The sequence below is a fragment of the Thalia democratica genome, chromosome 1 (assembly GCF_965202585.1).
Source record: "Thalia democratica chromosome 1, ktThaDemo2.hap1.1, whole genome shotgun sequence".
NCBI classification, from domain to species: domain Eukaryota; kingdom Metazoa; phylum Chordata; class Thaliacea; order Salpida; family Salpidae; genus Thalia; species Thalia democratica.
Window position 1 is genome coordinate 52,089,197 of NC_139165.1, and position 22,050 is coordinate 52,111,246.

General features: G+C 25.7%; 2 protein-coding genes across 2 annotated transcripts; one reads left to right on the forward strand and one right to left on the reverse strand.

Moving 5' to 3' along the window:
- The first annotated feature begins 124 nt into the window (after positions 1-124).
- Positions 125-2,149, forward strand: LOC145844549 (uncharacterized). The gene is made up of 2 exons (XM_082951950.1): positions 125-719; positions 1,421-2,149. The coding sequence occupies exons 1-2, from the start codon at positions 234-236 to the stop codon at positions 1,688-1,690; spliced, it is 756 nt and encodes a 251-aa protein (XP_082808076.1). The 5' UTR covers positions 125-233; the 3' UTR covers positions 1,691-2,149.
- A 6,407-nt stretch (positions 2,150-8,556) lies between these two features.
- Positions 8,557-13,562, reverse strand: LOC145837451 (linear primary-alkylsulfatase-like). Its single transcript, XM_082945118.1, has 5 exons — positions 13,280-13,562; positions 12,267-12,395; positions 10,856-10,954; positions 10,204-10,383; positions 8,557-9,737 (listed from the first exon to the last, which is right to left on the reverse strand). The coding sequence occupies exons 1-5, from the start codon at positions 13,560-13,562 to the stop codon at positions 8,557-8,559; spliced, it is 1,872 nt and encodes a 623-aa protein (XP_082801244.1).
- Between the last annotated feature and the right edge of the window lie 8,488 nt (positions 13,563-22,050).

The following is a 22,050-nucleotide window of genomic DNA, read 5'->3' on the forward strand; positions in this document are numbered from 1 at the left end:
AATTTGTGTAAAACTTAAATTTATATGTACTATAATTTTTATATACATATTTTTGTTCTGTTGCAAAAAGAAAATTAAATAAAATTTACGGTATGAATTATTGAGTAATTTTTTTTTCAGATTTATGAAATGTTATTAGTGCTTACTTTAAAAAAGTCACCTACAAAATCTACAAAAGTTATCAGCTCTATTAGGAAAATTATTAGATTACAAAGATTACATCGTTTGCTAGTATGTCTCAACACTTTATTGACACGGAGGAGGATTTTTTCATCAAGCAGTCAGGCAACCGGCTTTATCCAGCTGAATCCTCGGAAGAAGAACCTTTTGATGAATGGACTGATGATGAAGATTTGGAAAGGTCCACTTCTTTCCAACAACTTGACGAAATGTTTGGATCGCCCGTACAGGACTTCGATTACGCAGACATAGGAGGCATGTACTCTAGAAGTTGCAGATCTGAAGATAAGAACTCAATATCTAAGCAATCCTCATCAGATGAAGAATCGAATGAACCCAGTGAATCGGGTAGCAGTGGTTCATCAGAATATAATACAAGCGATAGTGATCAAGTGGCAAGAACTGCATGTTGTTTTGAACGTCCTTATTCTATACATCACACCTACCTGGAAAACCGCCGTTGTTGCAATGAGACATTAGTTAACAGAACTTTTAATACTGATTTAAGCCATAGCTACAGTGTAAAAATAGCAACAAAGGTTTGTAAATTTTTTATAAGATTTTTTATTGTTTTTATGAGTCCATGTTGTTTTTCTACAATATCATAATTTGAATTTAGCTCTTATAAGAGGCTCTTATTGAATTATTTCTTGTGGTGTAAAATTTCAAATATTTTTGGTTCGTTTTTAGAAGCTTTTTTTAAAGTGAATGATTAACCTCTATACTGAATTATAAATCTCTAAGTCTTTAAGCAATTGTTTACAAAGTTTATTTTCAAAGTTTATAAATCAATCAAGTGTATATATTAATTTTAATTATCAAAAGTTATTTTAAGAGTAAAATTTGTTTAAATGTGTTAAGAAAATTATTTGAAAGTTTAAGTTTCTTAAATATATATTTAGTAGTATTTGTTTTGATTTAAAAAAAAAACAAATAAAGAGATCTCAACTACTAGTTAAAGAAATGATACATTTATTCGTTCAAGATTTTATTATGCAAACTAATATTAAGATATATATTTAGGGAGAAATTTATTTAAATTTCAAGTATAATATAAATAAACATATATTTAACGTTATCTTGCAAATAATAAAATTATTTTGATAGTTTTATTTGTTTATTTTAAATACTTCTAAATCAATAACTTTGAAATTAAGTATTTACAGTATAGACCTAGTTCTTGATTCTAATTAAACTTTAAACTGTTTTGCACTTGAAACAACAGTATTTTTTGTCACAGGTAAGGTTTGCTGATTGTCTCGTCTCGTTGACAGTAGAAGATTCAATAGAAGAGGCACAAGAACTTCTTGCCTACCGAAAGAGCGATGTGGCCAGTCAACTCGCCGACAAGCAGCGTTTCATGGACAGAATTTGCCGTGTCGGCCAACAAATAAGTCACGTGTTTAAACCAACTCATAGGTACAAGGTCTGGAAAAGAATAAACAATTGCAACGATGTTATTGATGTGTTTGTGAAAAGCTGCAAAGTTGACAGTACCTTGACTGAATAGTTAATAAAATAGGCCATCCTTGCATTATTAGACCAATTTTCGATGTTTTTATTTATTTATAAGTTTCAATAATTTTGCAGTCGTTGTTTTAAATCTATTTAGTTATTTGACACTGATATTGTTGCTACACAATGAAGTTTTAGAATTTACAAATATTTATTAAGGTGTGTATTACATTTACTACCAAAATAGTTTTTTTTTGCGAAATTTAGTTTAAAATTATTGTAAGAAAATCTAAAGCTAATTGATGGATTATAATTTACTTAAATTAAAAACTTCATGAAATTTGATTAAAAAATAAAAATTTTTATAATAAATTACTATTTATTGATTTCATACAATGTTCAGCCGTGTTGATTTGAATAATTTTCATTTCAACGGATTTTATTGTACATAATTATCAGTTACAATTGTTAATATTATCAAGTAACATTCTTTTATAATGTTAGTACTGCCATGTGCTTGTATGAATAAAGTTTCTTTTAACTTAATTCTGTTTGTAGAGTATAAAAAACTTTAAGAAAAAATATTTTTTTTTTTTTGGTAATCTTTTAATTTAGGAAATATATGATTATAATTGTGTTGGTTATGAAACAATTTTTACCGATTCTTTTATGAGATTTCAGATTACTTTAAAAACTGTTGATGACTAAATAAATGGTGTTCTACAAGTTTGTCTTTATACTTTTTGTTACATTTTTGATGAAAGTTAGGCTACGCAAAATAAAGCGTAATTGATCAAAGTTTTAAACTATTTTTTTACCACTTTGATTCCCGTGACTTCTGGATGAAGATTTTTACCAACTAAATCCTTTGATTTTTTTTTCAAATAAATAATTTAGTAATGTAATGCTTTAGAACACTCACACTTTGTGTTTTTTTTTTATTAAAACAATCCATTTTTTACTCCCGAACAGGAGTTTAACCTTTTGATAAACAACGAATCGGCAAACTGACTCGCGAGGTACTTTTTAGCTTTTAAAGATACTTTTTTAAAGTCCTTAAAATATATATTTATTATTAAAAAGTTCTAGTTTAAATAGATAATTAGTAATTACTGTTATTTATTATGTCATCTTTTATCTCTTTGTTTGTAGCGATTTTTAATTATATCATTTATATTCTAAATATTGTATTTTAACGCTAGGAAAACGAACGTTTTGAAATAATTACTTTTATGAAGTTTTTTTTATTTACGTTTAAATGTTAGATTTCAAGCTACTTTTACGACTAAACTTAAATTTTGTACCTTTTATGACGTATAAAAAAACTAATTAAATATAACAACGCTTTAAAAAATAACGAACTTTATTAATTTAATTATCTTAAGCTTTGCATTATACTTATGTTTATAAAAGTTCAAATTTTAAGATGAACTGTAACTTCTTTAGCAACTGTTAATGTTTACTTTACATATACAAAAGTAAATAAATTAATAAATAATATTTACAAGATGTAACGTTATAAGGCGTTAAATCCTGGAGATCCTGATAAGCTAAGCTTATCGGAATGTATACAACAGATGTTCTTGTGCTAAAACTTTATTTCAACTAACGGCGTTTCACTGCTCTCAAATAAATTTAAGAACAGATCTACGGAGTCTATAAAATGTTAACACACATTAGAAAAAAAGCAGAAAAAAGCATGTATAATTATGTATAGTATTTATCTAGGTAGTAACTATAAATGGACTTTATGGTTTAAAAACAAAGTTTGGGATAAAAGCATAAAATTATAAAATTGTCTACAAAAAAAACAAATTTAATAAAAGTAGGCACTAACCTCAAAAAGCTCTAAGAATAGGCAGGTTTTAAAAATGAAAGTTAAATTGAGTTGTGCAGAAATGTTACGTCATAATAATTTTAACAAATTGTTCAATAATTTATACAGCTTAAAAACATGAAGTATTAAACTTGCAAGTATATGTGAGTTTTGTGAAATAAATTAGTACATAAATAGACAGAGTTATTTAAAGTAGAATCGTCGGTTATGGGGACAGATATTCGATAAATCTTGCCGCTTATTCAGAAGTAGGTCTTTATCTTCTGCTGCAATTACTGCTCTTTCTGTATTGCAAGTTGGGCAAATTCTACTTACTCCGTTGGATGCATGTTTGATCTTTGAAACAATACTCCACTCCATGTTTGGCCTTTTACCGTACCTGTGAAAAAAGCTCCAGACATAATCCGATAAACGCGTGCTTTGTTTTTTATTTATATTTTTAAAAGTATGTTTATGATTAGCATATCTATCCTTGAAACTACCTGCTGTACTTCCGACATAAATTTTATCTGGGCCCTTACTTTCAACTTTAACTTTATAAATTACATTTTAAATTAAACAATTACCTTTTAATGGGCAGTTATCTTTTTTTAGTTTACGGCAATTACATGTTTTAGGCATATTACTTAACTTATTACTATTAGGGTTAGTTGGTTTTGAATATTTATTTATAGTTTTATTGTTATGCATTTTACTTATACTTTTAGCGCTATTATCACTTACTTGTTCTAAGTTTTCTTTTATCATTTTAGAAATACTTCTAGTTATACGTTGATTATTATAATCTACACTATTGTTAGTACTATTGATATGGATATTTTCATTTAAAGTTGTAAGTCCTAAAATTTTATGACTCTAACTCTAACTTCTTTTAGTAAGTAGCAGATATATTATATAATTGCTCTGTGTTTCCGGATGAGTTTTAAAGCTTTAAAACCTACAGAACGTTGACTTCATTAAGGTTAATTATATAATTTCTGCCTCCAAGACAACAAACCGTACCTTATTTGAATTATAAAAAGTGAAATTTAAATTATGTATAGACTTTTGTAGTTTAAAAACAAACTTGTTTTTATGAAAATACAATTTGCCTTTAATAAAATACTATCTACCAGTGTTACAAAAATTATATATATGTTATACCATCTGAAAGCTAAGTACCTAATAAACGTTTGCCTTTTTGTTTGTTAAAGTTAAAACTTCACACTTAATTTCCTAATTTGTAAATTTAGTTATAATCTTTAAATTTTATTAACAATACAATGTTTCACTCGCTTAAAACTAATCAAACGAGATCTTCAGTTGAATAAAATCTTATTTAAGTAGAATATAATTATATAAGATTTTATTTGAATAAAATTTTATTCAACTGACGATCTCATTTGACTAGTTTTTCAAGCAAGTGAAACATTGTATTGTTAATAAAATTTGAAATTTATTATTGATCATTCTCCTTGTATTTAAGTTGAGAACTTTAATTGTCATCTTTAAAATATTAAGTACACAAATTGTAAATTTAGCATTTTGTTTTAACAAGTATGCTCTTTATTCTTTTAATGTTTTCTGACCAGTTTAATCTATTATCTATCATTTCCCTGAAATATTTTATCATTTTAACAACTGTTTTATCTGTTTTGATAGCATCTTTGATTTATCTGTTTTATTTTTTTTAATTATTTTAACTGATGATATTAGTTTACTTCTAATCTTATATATTGTTAAAGCATTTTTAATACTCGTTTTATCAACATTTACAATTTTGAAAAGAAAAAACAAGCAAATCTGTTAAGCAATTAAATATGAGTAAATAACGTTTTTAGTTATTAAAAAACCGTCTTTTTTTTCAGGGTTGCAGAGACTCCAGCAAACCAGTCTAAACAGAGCCCTGCGGTTGAGTACAACTTATCGAAGATAAAAGATATAAAAATTAATTTAATTAATACCTATACTTGTCATAAGTAGTTTGAAAAATATTTAATAATTATGAAACGTTTTCAAAGAAAACTCTTTGATTGAAAAATAGAATTTAAATAAACTAAAATAAAATTTTTAATTAAAAATACAATAATCTGCCAACTAGGTTCGCACTTTCAACACTGCACAAACGTACGTAGGCGTACCAAATCGACAGTGGGTACCTAAGAAATTTTGGTCTTTAGTTTTGTTAAGCCTAATACAAATATTTTAAAAGCCACTAAAATTTAAAACTTATTACTAAAGCAAAATCCCACAAAACAAAGACTTTCATCATAAAAACAAAACATATTTGCCGCAAATTTATTAGAGTCTTAAGTGTTTATTTAGTATATGTATTTATATTTATATTAAACCCATAAAGTTTGTTAAACTATCTTATATTTTCTTAAACGTTAATAATTTACATAGTATATATAATTATTTACTAATTTTAAACAAATAGAGATTTATCAAAACTTCGATCATACTATTATAAAATTGTGTTTATCCAAAGAAAAACTTTCTTTTTTATTTGTTTTTACGTTTATGCTGCAATCATGAGGTAAGTAAATGTAAATTGCATTCTTAATATATTTTTTATACAAGTTTTATTAAATCTTAGTGTTTTAATCATTAGAAATTTAAATGTCTATTGCAATAATAACCTTCTTTCGTTTATTTAAAATTTGTACAACTTTTTAAGTGTTTTTTGTTTCAATATTTTAATCATGGCGTATGTAAATTTAAATTGCACTTTTCGTTAAATAAACTGTAATATGTTTGTTTTAAACACTTGATTTGATCTAAAAAATGTAAGTTCATAACTTATTTTCTGGTTCAATTAGTTTTAATTTAATTAAGTTTTATACAACATATTTTTTAAAAATATACTACTTTTGTATTACTACCTTTTTTTTTAAGTAAACATGTTGAACATAGCATTTTTAGACTAAAAAGTGCGTACCATACTAACATTTCGTACCTAGTTGGCAGGTTGCTGTATATAGAAATGAACTTAAAATTAAAATTAATATTTCTCATAAACTTTACACGTTCAAAAATTTTACGGATTAGAATTAATGCGTAAATTAATCATTTGACTATAACATATAATAAGGTTGAAAGTAATTTTATTTGAAATTGATTTCAGTTCGAACTGATTCCGGTTGGAAATGTTCATGGTGGAATTGATCGGGTGGAAATTGACTGGGTTGGAATTGATTCGGTGGGAATTGATTTGGTGGGATTTGATTGGGTTGCAAGTGAACGGTTCCTATTCAAAATACAATAATATAAGTATATAAACTGAAAGAAGCTGATCGCGGAAAACTTTCCAAACTAACTGGATTCGGCCAAATCTCAGCTAGAAACCGGCCGGATTCAGTTCTAGATCTTTTTAAAAAATTAGGAACCGTCCAAATCCGGGTTCAAGCAAAAAATGGCTGGTTCTGGCCGGATCCGCATCTTAGATCCGGTAGATATCTATTTTTATGCAACATAACTCTTGTGTCAGTTTTTCTAAGCCCACTTATTAAATTGTAGTTGTTAATAATAAGATAAATACATTTAGTGTAAATTACAGACTAGGATTTTTTTCTAATTATTTACATGTTAATTCATTTCGTTGAGAGAGCTAGCCCCGTTGGTAGTTTTGCTAAAAAGCGATTGATTATTTGAATATTTTTTCTATTCAGATGTTTATCTTAGTTTTTCTTTAAAATGTTAACTCCCACTATTATCCATACATCCTCGTTTTAAAAGAAATTTAATAACAGAGTAAAGCTTGTGTACATTATAAAATAGGTTTGTTTACTACATTTAGATGGTAGAGTAAGCATACTTGTGAAAAGGCAGTGACTTATTAAGCCAAGCATGAAGTTATTAACTTAAAACAAACAAAAGTTTATACGCTTTAATGCTCAATGGCATAACAACTATTAGCATTTTGACAACTCTTAGGAGTGAATACTTATAAAATATAATTCAAACACTTAGCGTTTACTTAATCAAGTCAAAAGCTTTTGACTAGTTGATCTTTTAAAAAGAAAATAAGTACTTATTTGTATAATAATTATATTTTACAGTTACATTTTAACTCCTTGCATGAACACTCAAATGTATTGTTCAATTTATTTTGCATATATAATTAAAGTTTAAGCATAAACTGTAACAGTTTTTAATTAACTGACTATACTAAAACTATAGTGTAGTTGTTCTTGTTCTATCTATGTATGCTATTTACGCTTTCATACAGTTGTTACAAGTCATTTTAGCGTGCGAAATAAGCTCAAAAGCCGATTGAAGTTCTTGAAACTCAAATAAGATTCGCAAAGAACTAATGTACTTCCCTTCTACTTATTTTTAACGTATCGACTGTAAATTACTACAAGCAAATCTATGTGTACTGTATAGTTGATAGCAGTGGCGTCACGTTGTATTTTTGTTACGGGGTGCGGAAAATTTATAAGTATCTAAAAAACTCCTTAGTTTTCATACATTTTAAAACTAGTTCGATAAGATATATAAAAAAATATACAACTAAAAAAACTATTTGTAAACAAAGTTTTATTTAAAAAGTAATAAACTTAAAAGGTTGGTTTTATTACTGTATGGATTTTGATTTTTTTTGGTGGAGCATCTGCTTCAATGCCACACTCCACGCGACGCGCTTAGTAAGTAGCAAACTTGTTCAAAACATAATAAGTATAAGTTTTTTTGTTATAACAAGGGAAATTAGCAATTTATTTTAACAAAGATTTTTAAAAAATGAAGTCTAAATTAGTAAGTTTAATAAACACGATAGAAAAAAAACAAAAGGTAAATATTTTAAATGGTGGTATATAATTTTGCTTAAAATGATAGTTTAATTTTAAACTGTGTTCTTTTATTTGTTAAAATTACAGTAGTTTTATTTTAAATCCATTAGCTAATACAAAATGAGTTTTAAAAATTGATTTATGCCGTAAATTTACTGAATAATTTACTCCATATAGGCAGACGAGCTTTTTGTTATATAAACACACATTGATTTTTTAAGTGTTTGTTTTTTATCTTTTACATCTTATAGAAAGTTCTATTAATTTTAAGTCAAACAAAGGCATCCTTATTAACATTGTTTTTGTAGTTGTTCAAAAATCTAATGAGCTCATAAATTTTTTAAAAGCCCAAAGTGCTCCATCTATTTTTACATCACCCGAAGCATACGCGCTGACAGAACTTGTTTCATCTTTAAGTATAGCATACCATGTAGTTGTCGTGGTTTTAAAGTGAGCATCGTAGTTATTTGGTAAAACTTTTTGATTGGCCGTGTAGATAATGATACAATTGCGCAACTCATAAACAAAACTTTCTTTTATATCAATAAAAGTAAACACTACTTTTATATTTTCATCACAATTTAGCTTTTCATATTTTACTTTGTAAGGAATAGCAGACATGAAAGCTTCAACTGGCATAGTGTCCACCATTCTTTTCAAGTCTGTTTTTGTGACTTGTATAGTTATACCACGTTTTAGTTCATTCGCACAGGTCAAGTAGTAGTTTCGAGCGTTGGCATTTTTCATGATCCCTGCTATTCTGAGAAGTATATCTATGTATGCTGTTTTCGCTTTCATGCAGTTGTTACAAGTCATTTTAGCGTGCGAAATAAGCTCAAAAGCCCATTGAAGTTCTTGATTAAGTGGTAGTTTGTTTGTTTTCAAATTTTCTACTGACTTTTTGATGCTTTCGTTAGCGTATCTGAGCATTAATTCAAAACCGTCTAAACCATCATTATCTTTTCGCAACATTAAATCTGCCAGCCTTTTTGCTCTTTCGCTTTTGCTTATAGGATATAAGTTTACAGGATCACCATCAAACCATCCAATGTATGAGTCATAAATCCCGCGTACTGACCATTCAACTGTTCCGTAAAACTCTTGTAAGAAACGGTGATCTTGCATATGAGCCGGAAGCTTTACAAGTGGAACAATTTCGTCTATGCCCAGAACATTATTCATTTGTCTAACAGTTTGATCATGAACGAACTGTATTGCATCTCTGTAAGTTTTTAAAGTTTCTCTAATGTAGTTTTCTCCTACTAAAGGACTAGTGTGAGATGGAATCATGTATTTTGAATTCAAAGAAATAATGAAGTCTAAGCTTGAGTACCACTGGTGAGCGTTTCTCGCGGGAGAGCCTCTTATCGTGTATATGTTTGGAAATGATTCGTATATGTTGTCGCCTGGTAACAATACGCCTTGCTCAGGTAGCCATATAGAAATTGCATCGTTTGTTTCTCCTGGAGTATGATACAACTCAATTTTTAGTCCTGAAACAAAAACTTACAATTTTTCTAAATTCATTGTGATATCCATATAATTAAAATGTTCAAAGTAGTATGGAAAATGATACTGCTAAATTAAAAGTTTAAATTAAAACATACACTTTGAAACTTTCAATTTTTTATTAAGATACATTTATTTAGACACAAAAAGGTAAAGTCACTTCATTAAAATTGATAGTTTTAAAAAAAAACTACTTTAGTGTTTTATTTGTTGATAACATTTTTAAACTTAGATTTTTTGTTGTTTAAAAAGTTGTTAATTTCAAAACCAAAATCCAAATTCAACAATTTGTAACAAACAATCAAAAATTAAATAAACAAATACTAGTTTGTTTTAGATCTTAATTAGGGGTTATCTGTAAATTTTTAATACATGTAAAGTTTGATTTTTTAAATTTATGAATGTTTTTCTGTAAATATTTTCAATATTTAGTACTTTATAATACTAAACCTGCAATAGACACAGAGAGCTTTTTGTCAAAAGTTTTAGTTGGCTCTATAACTACGATAGTCGGGTTTGAAGGACTCTCAAGAAACGGACCTATACCACTGTTAACGTTTTGTGTTTGTTTTTCAAGTATTCTTCCGAATTGTCTTACTACTCTTGGGTAATTTGAAGGTCCTAAATGACCTATTAAATTTTTGATTTATTAAAAATTTATAAATAGTCAAAGCTAGTAGTTTTTATATTGAGTTTGCTGCTACCTAAAAATTAAAAAACAAAAACAAAAATTTCTGAAGCGTATGAGTTGTTTGGTTATCCATTAAAATTTATTGTACTTTGTAAATTAAACAACTCAAAAAGATTTTCTATTTTGAACATTATTTATATGAATGAGTAGAATTGAAAGTTAACAAAAGTTTATTGCTCACGAAGTTGGTATCAAAATAGCAAATTAACTCTTAAATACAAAAATAAAGATTACTAGTATTTATACATTATTCGATTTAGTTTCGTTTTTATTTTTCATTTTTTTTGATGTATACTTATAGACTATAAAACTAAAAAAAAAGTAGCCTAGATTAAACTGCTACAAACTTTGAAGAATTTTTTTAAGTATCACAAATTATAAGCAAAGTTCTGTCTAAATATATAAAATTACCATATTTTTTGCTTTCAGACTTTAGTGTTGAATGAGCATATACTTCAATTAAACTTTCTGGATGGTCTTCAAGCAAAGCCTGTGATCCACGTATATGATCTGTTTGTCAATAAATAGATGAAAAATGTAATTGTTCCATTAATAAAATACAATCTACTAACAATAATTCATTTCAGAGTTTAAAATAACTAAATTAAAAAGGTTACTCTTTTACATTTTGATTTGTTTTTCTTTACACAAAATTAAAGTATCCATAATTTAATAACAATTTGTTATTTACAAAAAGTTTTTCAAGACACATGACTTGAAAATTACTTTGTAATTAAGTCCTGAGCATTTATTCAATCTACGTAAAATTGATATATCTTTTACAAAAATAATACCACTAATAATTAAAACATTAAAATTTTCTAAAAAACATATTATTCTTAAAGTTATATATTATAGATTTAGTAACTACCTCTGAAAAAAAGAGTAAGCATAGTTGAAATAAGTTAACTTATTTAAGGTAACAGTTCACTATAGTAATTTCTTATAAGTACAAATATTTATTTAATATTTATCAGATGACTCTAAAAGTTACTACTTTTAATTCATTTTAAACCACTACTTTATTTTGTTTAAAACATTTTTATTATGTAAAAACAATTGGATAAAATACTTGTTTATTACTTTTAAAATTAAATTATAAACATCTTAAAAATTTACAGTTTGTAAACAATCACTGGTTTAAAAAAAAGTTGTAGTTTTTTGATTAATTAAGTATATTACATTTGAAAACTTAATATCTTAAGTTCAATTTAAAAAAATAGTTTTAAATTTATCATTAGATTAAAAAAAATTAAGGATCATTTAAAGTCAGTATACAACAGTGATTCTTAACCCCTAGGGCTAAATTCCTTTGTCCTGGACAAGACGTTAAAAGGTACCCGTGGTGTGCGACTCGATAACCGAAAGGTTTTTTTGTGCACCAGGTCCTCGGACCAAATATTTTAAGCGCTTTTTTTTTGTCGTTCAATAAACTATACTTTGTTTTGGGGGGTAAATTTTCTTGTTTACAAGTTATGTTAAATAATGTTTATTAGTTGTATTTTCCCTTTATAATTTAGTATTTAGCTGCATTTTTTAGTATAATAAACGCTTTAATTATTTTAAACTTTTTTGTATATAAGCTTAAGGTTCAAGAAATCTATTTAAATTAAAAACTTTTATTTCGTCAAAACTAGTTAAATTGTTCTTTATTAGGGGTAATTTGATGATTACTTTCCTTAAAAAAGTAAAATATAACAAAAAAGGTTAAGAACCGCTTGTATACAGCATAGTATTTTAGATGTTTTTTAGTTGTTTTAACTATTTAAAAACACTACAAAAATCTCATAAAAAAGTTTTGTATTTATGAGTTGAAACAAACCAGTATGGAAGTGAGTTAAAATGATTGCCTTAAGAGGTTTTTTTGAAAACTTCTCTTGAAATTGTGAAAACAAGTACCGAGCTACATCGCAACTCTCAGTTGTATCCACAATTACAATCCCGTCTTGACCTGCGTGTACAGTTATACTATATATACATATAATACAGAACAAAAGGTAACTACTCAAACTTTTCAGTAATAAACTTTTAAAAAAATATTAGAATTAAGTTTACACAAAACGAAAGGGTTTAAAAAATATTATACTATATTATTTAGACTTCAAACAATATACATTTTTTATTTTATAAACCAGTTAAATTAAGATATATTTGTTTTATTCATAAATAATCGCTCTAATGTTTTTTTTAGAACTTTATTTACAAGGCTTAAACTTATTTAAAAGAAGAGCACTTAATTTGCATTATTTATAAATTCAGTACTAATCACAAAATGATTTGATCTTTTGATAGTTATTTACTAATTTTATGGAAAAAAAAAAACATTAAAGTTTTTAAATCCTTTTTTTTTTATATTCTTTTTAATATAGCGCTTTTTCTTAAAATTTTTATTATAAGCTATGAGATAGAATTTGTCATCGCAAAAACTCCGCTGTTTAGTAAACAACAGATATTTGTTAGTTTAAAATTTATTTTAAATTAATCTAAGAGTTGTTAAAAACATTTTACCTTTTAAAATAGGCTTTAGAAAATCTGTTTAACAAGTAAAAGTTACTTAAGTTAGTTTTTCTATAATTCAGCTTACAAAGTAGTTACTTAATTTTATTCTAATAAAATAAATAAAGTTTGTTTTTTTATATTTAACAAATTACTTTACTTAATAAATAAAATATAAGGCTGAAAAATAAAACAATTTTTAGTTTATACCTAAGTACCTAAAGTTTTTAAACCTACTTATTTCTGCTGTAACTAATTATCGATCAAAAGGAAAGTATTTTAAAAAATAGATAAAAAATTATTAAATTCTTATGTATATTCAATACTTATCACAAAAACCTTCCAGAAAGATCATATTTGAAAGTGCATATCCAATTGCAACGTAAACTCCATCAGTTACTTTTTCAATTCTTTGTTCAAACTTTTTACTGTGATTTCTTAAGGAAGCTTCAGCTTCTATTGGATCGAAGCCAGTATCTTGAATGCTTCTTCTGTTTTCGATTCTTGATGATCTGATGTTGTAGCACAACAAAACAACCAAAATGGAGGTTATAAATGCGAACCTTCTATATATTATCAAAGAAGCGAGACAGGACTTGATGTTAAAATCCAAAAATTTCATACTAGAGTAGAACTGTTATCGAAAACACTTTGTTATAATACAATAGTTTAGTTAATTATATAATGCAGTGTGTATTTGTTATTTGCTTTTTTTGTTGCTGTAAGTTAAGACTGCGTTCAATAGTTTGAGTTGAACCTTGCTCAATAAGTGTATTTAAATACATTGATCTTTTCAGAGAAACACTTTATATTTTTATCATATCAATTTTTTTTTAGATTTCGTGAAAAAAAAAATCAATTAAAAAAAAAAGTTATAAGATAAGTTTTAGTTACGTCGATCATTATAAATAATTGTAGTTTATACTAAATCTAACCTATCTACAAGATTTATATTTTTTTATAATTAAGCATGTTGTTAATTCGCATTATTTGATTACTTATTTAATTCATCGTTGTCATAAAATTGAACTTACTAAACCTATTTACTTATCTCATTTATTTATATTGTACAGCGTCAACATACTTTTTCATATTTTATGCTAAATCAGTATTGAAAATACGATAATAAGATAGCTAATTTTCAGGTATGTATGCATATATACCTCTTCTGAAAAAACGGTAAAGCAAACACTTTTGTTTGTATACATATTTAGTCAAATTTTTCATATCAAGTTACATTTGTAGTAATAATATGCAAACAAACAAACATCAAAAATAGTGGTTTGTTGACTTATTCAATATCAACTACAGTGTTTTTCTAGTATTTATGCTTTAAGAAACGGTCAACAAACTGAAGCTCTTTCACATTTAACATATCAAGGATATTAGGTTGAAAAAATGTTGAATATTGTTTGAATAAAAAAAAACTTAAACTGTCCAAAAAAAAATTCTTTTACAATCGATGAATTAATTTGTATTTTATGTGGGTAATTTAATTGTTTTTAAACTTGTTATATTTTTATACAAAATAATCATTATCTTAAATTGTTTATTGAACGACAAAAAAAAAGCGCTCAAAATTTTTGGTCCTAGGAGCTGGTACACGAAAAAACCTTTCGGTTATCGAGTCGCACACCACTTAAATACAGTTTGAAGTCTTGTCCAAGACAATTTAAAACATTGATATTGTAAAAATGTTTAGATGTACATAAAAAGTTTAAAAAGTTTAATGTTTATTTTAGAGCGTTTTAATAAACGCTATCTTTTACTAACACTATTAAAAAAAAACAATTTTTTTGTAGAATTTTAGTTCTTAATAAAATCAGAAGTAATTAATTTGTCAAATTTTGACTAATAATAACAAACAAGTATTCAACCTTTTATTAAAATACCAGTTAGCCGTTTATGGGAGATAAAAAACAATAAGTAATTTAAAGACTTATGAATAAAATGTTTGAAGAATTTTGAAGTAAATACATGCACGTTTTCACGATATTTATTAGTAATAAGCCTATAAATACTTTTTGTTGAGCTCTATACAACTTATTAAATTAAAGTAGTTTTTTATAGTATATTCAGTACAATATGTATTTTAAACTTTTACTAAATAATAAAAATACCTTTTATAATGTAAGGTTTGTAAGTATCAGTTACTTATAGTCAAACTTTTCATTGCTGTACTATTTGGTTGTCGATATAACAATTAAAAAAAAAAAAATCCAAAAACTTGAACGATTACAGGTTAGTTAATAAAAATTAAACCTTGACAGTAAATTATATAAAATAGTTAGTATACAAATGGCTTTATATTTATTTTAGGTTTAACTAAATAGAAATTAATAAAAAACGTTTTATGAGTCATCTATCATAAACGAGTAGGTATCTAATTTGCACGAGCTTACAAAATTGCACGAGTGCACAAAGTTGCACGAAGATACTTTTGCAAGAGCAGACAGTTTTGCACGGGTTGATTTTTTTATACTATTACTGCTACCCCTAGCCCTCAACCTCGGTCGGTAACTTATTTTTTTTTTATTCATTTTTTTTTCTTTACTATCACTGTTACCCCTACCTCTTACACTCTCTCAGTTATTTTTTTTTATCTTTTTTTTTTTAGATTTTTTTTTTACTTTCGTGCAAAATTGACTCTCCGTGCAAAATTGTCTTCGTGCAATTTAAACCCCTCGTGAAATTAAGTAACCTCGTGCAATTTAGTCTTCGTGCAATTTTGACCCGTTCCCATGCTAAACATCTAAGAATAAAAATAGATTTAACATTTTTTTGTAAATGAATGGGACAATTACAAATACATCTACTTAAAATACTTAAAAATAAGTTTTTGCCTCAATTATAAAGTACTAACTAATATAATTCGTTTAGTTTTTCCAAAAACTAATAAAAGTATACATTACCAGCATTTACAAATGTACAAAACTTCTGCAGCATACTTTTCTACAAATATTTTAAAATTGAATGTTAAAATTTTCTGATAAATTTATATAAAAATAGGTGTAATTTAAATAAAATACAACACTTTTTTTTTCCAAAAGTATAATTTTAAACTTTGGTTTAACAAAATAAATTTGTTGAAAAAAAACACAAAATACTAACAAATGTTTGCGGTATCTTAAGTACTTGTCGTGTGTACTTGAAATTTTTGATTAAAAATGTTATTGTTGTTTATTGAACGACAAAAAAGAAGCTAAAATATTTGGTCCTAGGACCTGATGCACTTAGAACCTTTCGGTTATCGAGTCGCACACCACTTAAATATCTTTTATCGTCTTGTCCATGTCAAAAAACACTATAAGAAAATAATTGAAAAAAAAGAAACTGAAACACTAAATTCATAATTCATTCTTGCCGTCTCATAACAACAACATAGAGAAAGTGCTGTCTTTTAAAGATAGTTTATGTTTTTATGAGTGGTTTAATCAAAAATATTTGCATTCTTAACCAACTTTGACCAACTTACAAGTAATTTAAAAAAATATTTCCAGCTTGTCTCTTTCCTTTCCTTTCCGTAACGCTTCTCATGACGAACTTTCTTAGAAGTGATAGTTTTTACAAATCCACAATCATCTTTAATCAATATATTGTTTCCTTTGTTAATAGCTTTTTTAAAGAACAAATTTAGGCAGTAAAATAGAAATATATTAGAACTGTTTTAGTTCAGAGGTCGGCAAACTGTGGTACCCGGGCCAATTGCGAGCCTTAAAGCATAGATATGCGGTCTGCGATGTACTTTTCAGCATAAACCTACCTATATATAAAGATATTTTGTGGTAAAAACCTACAATAGGGCTCCTAATCTGATAATTCGTAAACACTAGTGCTCTATTATTGTTTTTCACCACATTTTTGGTTGAAAGTAGTAATTTTTTGTTGATTACTGTAATCATTAAAAAATAAGGATCGCAGAATATTTTTTAGAAAAAACTGACCGTTATTATAAAAGGCTACCGATCCCTGTCCTAGTTAATCAGGATGACTAATTGTAAAATTGAAAAACTTAGAAACATTGACGGTTTTTAATAGTCATAATATAGCAAGTGTCAAAAACGTTCTTGTTTTTCCTTACCGCCTCACAAAGTTATGTTTTATTCTTGCTTTTTTACAAACACTTATTCTGGAATATTATATTCTAAATTACTCTGATAACTCCTCTTAATCACTATTGTGCAAGAGTTAAAAAAAGCATTTTTAATCTATTTTTCATAGCAATCAAAGGAGATTTCAGTTTTACACAATTCTTAAGTGTTGATATTAAAATGATGTTGTCGAAAATAAACTTAGTGCGCCAGAACTGATATGATTTTACTTGTTAATATCAACAAACAAATTAAGCCTTTAAACTTTAAGTTTTTTAACTGATTAAAAGTTTTTAGTAGTAAAAATTCATTAAATATTTTTTATTTATCCGCTATGAAGTCAGTTTTTCATTCATTGAAGTCATTCAGATTTATGAAGTAAATCTACTCAATAGATCTTTTTAAATTAAAAGTTTTTGATTCTATAACTTTTACATATAACATTTTTTATTTGATATCGATAAGTTTAACTAATTAAAAATCTTGTTTTATAACAGTCAAGCTTTGGCTAATAAATAATTTTTGAAAAATTAAAACACGTTTTGTTTTTTATTTTATTTAATGCGACGTGAGTATTTAAAAACTCTTACTTTTGTTGAAAAAAATTACTGATGATGTCTAATCATCGACAAAATACATAGTACTTTAGTTCTGTAGTAAGTCAGGGCTAATTTTAGTAATATTAAAAAACATTGGTACAATTTGAGAATGAATTATTTGAAGCAAAGCAACTAGTCTGGTTTAATTCATATTTCTATGGTTTTTTTATCAAATAAAAGTTTGAGACTTTGATACCATATACTTACCAAAAGTATTTTGTTTACAAATCTTAAATTTGCTTACTCTTATAATGATTAATGTAGCTCGAAACAAAGCTATTACTGTGGATAAAAAAAAAAGATACTAAACTAATTGAAATTTATTAAATACATATCAAAACAACTAGTACATTAGCTAACGTTTGTTTATCGAAGGAGAAAATGATAAGTAAAAAAGTTTTTAAATAAACTAAAAACAAGCTTAAAATCGTGTATATATCTAAAATATTCTTTACTTCACAAATCTATGTCTAATTTCAAAAAAATAATAAAAACGATTATTAGATTAACTTAATTAACCTTTTACAAACAGTGCAAACATAAAACCACAAGTTTTATTTTTATATAGTAATCTTAAGCGAAATAAAAAGACTTAAAGAACTTTACTTAAGACAAATTATGGTTATACATACTAGTTGAAAGAATAACAATTTGAACTAACTAGATTTGTAACTCCTAACTTACTTATGGTATTTAATTATACGCAGTTAATATTAAATTAAAAACTAATGAAAAACTGTTTAGTATAATTATACATCAGAGCTTTTTCTTATATTCTTTTTGACTATTTTCTTTAACCACTAGGTGACATTATTGTGCTGCAATATAAAAAACAAGTAACTTATATTTAAAAAACTGCATTAGTTTTATAAACAATAGTTCTTAATGTTTAGAAACTATGACAAGTGCATATTTTGTTTGTTTTAAAGGTGTTAAAAGTAGTACAGGTTTTAGAAGCTTACTAGATAAACTAGTACTATATAATATCTGAACAGATACGATAAAGTTTTTTCTTTTTTTAACTTATAGTATTTTCAATTGCTTTTACAAAATATAAATTGGTTAATTTTTATTTTTCTACTGAGTAATTATTTTTCTAAAATTAAGTATTAAATTTTATTCAAACTTATTGTTTAATGTTTGTACTAATTTATAATTTTTACAAGTTTGTAAGCATGAAAAATAATTTTCAAATTTACTAAAAAACAGCTATAAAATATTTCAAGCAATAAAATTTAGTTTCAAATTATAGCTGTATACTAAAGTATTAAATGTTCCTGTTTAAGTTTTTTTTTAATTAGCATTAAAGTTTTTATAAATCAATTATGCTTTGAAATAAATTTTCAAAGTTGCTTAACTTTGACTGAAGTAAAATTGAAATTTTACGATCATTATAAATTAAAAAAGATAAAAAGTAGCAAAAAAAAACACGAGATCTTTTTAATGGTCTTGTATCGCATCATGTGCTTAAAACCTTTTATAAACTTTGCTTTAGCTTAGAAACAAAACATGTCAACTAAATTTTATTAAGTTGTGCTCTCTTGTACTTTACTTTTGTTAAGTTTAGTAATATATAGCTTTAAATTTGATATTAATTAGACAAAAAAAATATTTTTATTAAAGACATAATTTTTTTTTTTTTCACTAACTTTTACATACATTTGTTTTAAGATTTGTGACTTAGAGTTTGTTAGTTACAACAAAGACTTGATTAGAAATATTTTTTTTTGCTTATAGCGTTCAATTTAGGAAAAGTTTATCTAGTAGTATACAGAAAACTAAAGGTTTTAAAAGACTAAAGCTCTTTTTACAGTGTATAAAACTAAAAGTGCATTATTAGAGTTATCAAGTTCAGCAAACTATTATTATTTCTCCATTTTTTACCTAGTTAGTATGAATAACCAGTTTAAAATTTAAAATTTTAGCCACAATAGCAATTGCTACCAAGCACATCTGCTAACCAAAGCCAACTGTTTGAAGCACAAACTGTTAACGCAAAAGTGTCAATCAGAAAGCTGAAAAAACAAAAGACCCTTGCTTTTTATTCAAAAAAAAAGATCCTTACAAAGAAATGACAAGCACAATGAAACAATGCGATTATGTTAGGGGCCTCGGTAAGGAAATGACGATCGCTTCCTTGTCTCTCGTTGCTCGTCAGCTACTCATCGTTTTTGTTGAAAAAAGGCAAGCTCTTGTGCAACGTGTGAGATCGAGCTGAGCAGTGCAAAAAAGGAACAATGGTGGTGGTAAGATGTGGTAGTGTTTTATGGATGAAATCAAAAAAAGTAGAGGTTTGAGTGTTTATGAGTTAAAAAGACATTTTAAGCTTTTATCTTTAGCTACTTAAGCAACAGAAGGTTAAATTTTTTTTTTTGTTTATAAATGAGAAAAGATTTATTAGTAGTTTTAGTTTAATAACAGATTTTTATATTAGTTAGTTTTTTTTCGAAATAACTATTTACTAGGAATCTTAATATTTAAACAAATACGTAAACGTAAGTTTTTTATTAACAACCCCGTAAAAAAATAAACAAAACAAACTGTTTTTAGCTAGAGACTAAAGTTCAATAGGCAAAATATTTTTAAACTTTAGTCGATTTTAGACTTCTTGCTTTTTTTCTAGTTTTGGTAATAAAAAACTTTGCTTAAATATATGGCTATAAATACAGATTTACAGAAAATTACAAACTTTTTTACAAAATTTCATTAGTTAGTTAACAATTTATACGACGAAGTCTTAAAAATAAGAAAGTATAATAGTATTTAGTGAGCCTGATTGTTTAAAAACCTGTTAAAATGTATAAGTGCTTTTAATGTCATAAAACAAGTGAAGAAAAAATACTTTAACTCTTTATTTTATTGATATTTTTGTAACTAGACAGTTACGGTTTTAAAGACTGCTAGTTTTTAAAAAAAAAATTGAACTTCAGTAACTTTTCATTTGTTTTAAGAAACTATAATCCTAAACGTTTTTTTTAAGTTAAAGCAAAACTTTAATTTCTTTAATTAAATAGATTGTTATTTAAGAAAATAAAATAAAAATTTTGAAACGTTCTTAAGCAAGATCAGTTTATTAGGTGATCACCAGGTTTTTTTTTTAATTCAACGAAATCTTACTTTTTTTTTTTGAAATAATAGTTCTTTCTTTTTTATGTTTAGTTAAAACACACAGTTTATTTTTTAATAAATATTAAAAATTTCGGCACATTTATAAAAAGTGGAAAATAGAGTTTTCTGATTTCAACCAAAACTTCATATATAGTATAACTATAAGTTTTAAGTTATGTTTTATATTAATAAAGAGTATACTTCTGCTTCAAAACTTTTTTAGGAAATTTCGCTTAGACAGTACTTCAATTTTTTTAAGTTATACATAAAAGAGAAATATAATATGCAATTATTTATAAAACGATTAAGCAATTAGTAAAAGGTTTTGCTTTAAACTTTATTAAACTTTTAAGGTTTGATTGTAATTATAACATATTTTATTGTTTTGTTTAAATTATTTCAAAAGTAAATGTTACAAACTTAAGTATTGTTTTATACAACTTGATTCAAATTTATTATTAAATTATTATTAAGAAAGCTATTATGATTGACAATAAATTAAGTTTTTGCTATTAAACAAGGCATAAGAGAAAAAAAATCATATTTTTTTTACAAAAATTAATACTGACTTCTATGCGAAAGCTTTTAGTACAGACTATAAGTCATTTTAAACTTATAAAGTTAATAAAAAACTTTACTTAACTTTTGAGATCATCACTTTTGTAAAACGTTTTTAGTAGAGGCATTTGGAGAGCTTTTTATTTTATTTTTAAATTTTCTCAAAAATTTAAAAACTTCCTAAATAACTATATTGTTTTTTAACTTCGTAGCTAGAGACCTTAAATTTTCAGGAAAAATTTCTTAAACAGTTTAAAAGAAATGAAAGTTTAAATTAAAAAATGTTATACAATTAAGTATTTAGACAAATATAAACAAGTAGTTTTTCAACAAAAAAAAAAGTTTTTCAAGATAAAAAAATAACGATTAGTTAGTTTATTTGAATATTAGTAATTAATCAACTGTGAAAATATGAAGGAGATTGGGTAAAATAAAGAAGAAAATAGATTTTTAGAGAACTAGACTTTTTCCGCTTTCTATAGAAACACATTTAACTCACGACTTTGATTGCTTATATCTCGAAATTACTTTAAGTTTCGTTGAGCGGGTAAAATTTTCTGGTAGCTATACAGAACTCTACAAAACAAGATTACTTGTAAAACACAAGGTTGCCCCTAACTTATTACTTGTATGTACATAGTTTTAGTAACTTAAAAGAATTAGCACTTAATAGTAAATACTTGAAAAATTTTTAGTTATAATAGTTTTCACTTCATAGGAATTGTATAAAAAAAGTTAGTATAAAACTTCAAGC

What these genes read in the sequence shown, in the direction of transcription:
- LOC145844549 (XM_082951950.1), top strand. Translation starts at nt 234, where the DNA reads ATGTCTCAACACTTTATTGACACGGAGGAGGATTTTTTCATCAAGCAG. An exon ending in GTGTAAAAATAGCAACAAAG is followed by an intron (nt 720 to 1,420) that starts GTTTGTAAATTT and finishes TTTTTGTCACAG; the next exon opens with GTAAGGTTTGCTGATTGTCT.
- LOC145837451 (XM_082945118.1), bottom strand. Translation starts at nt 13,562, where the DNA reads ATGAAATTTTTGGATTTTAACATCAAGTCCTGTCTCGCTTCTTTGATA. An exon ending in TTTAACTCACTTCCATACTG is followed by an intron (nt 10,955 to 12,266) that starts GTTTGTTTCAAC and finishes ATTGACAAACAG; the next exon opens with ATCATATACGTGGATCACAG. An exon ending in GTCTGAAAGCAAAAAATATG is followed by an intron (nt 10,384 to 10,855) that starts GTAATTTTATAT and finishes AAAATTTAATAG; the next exon opens with GTCATTTAGGACCTTCAAAT.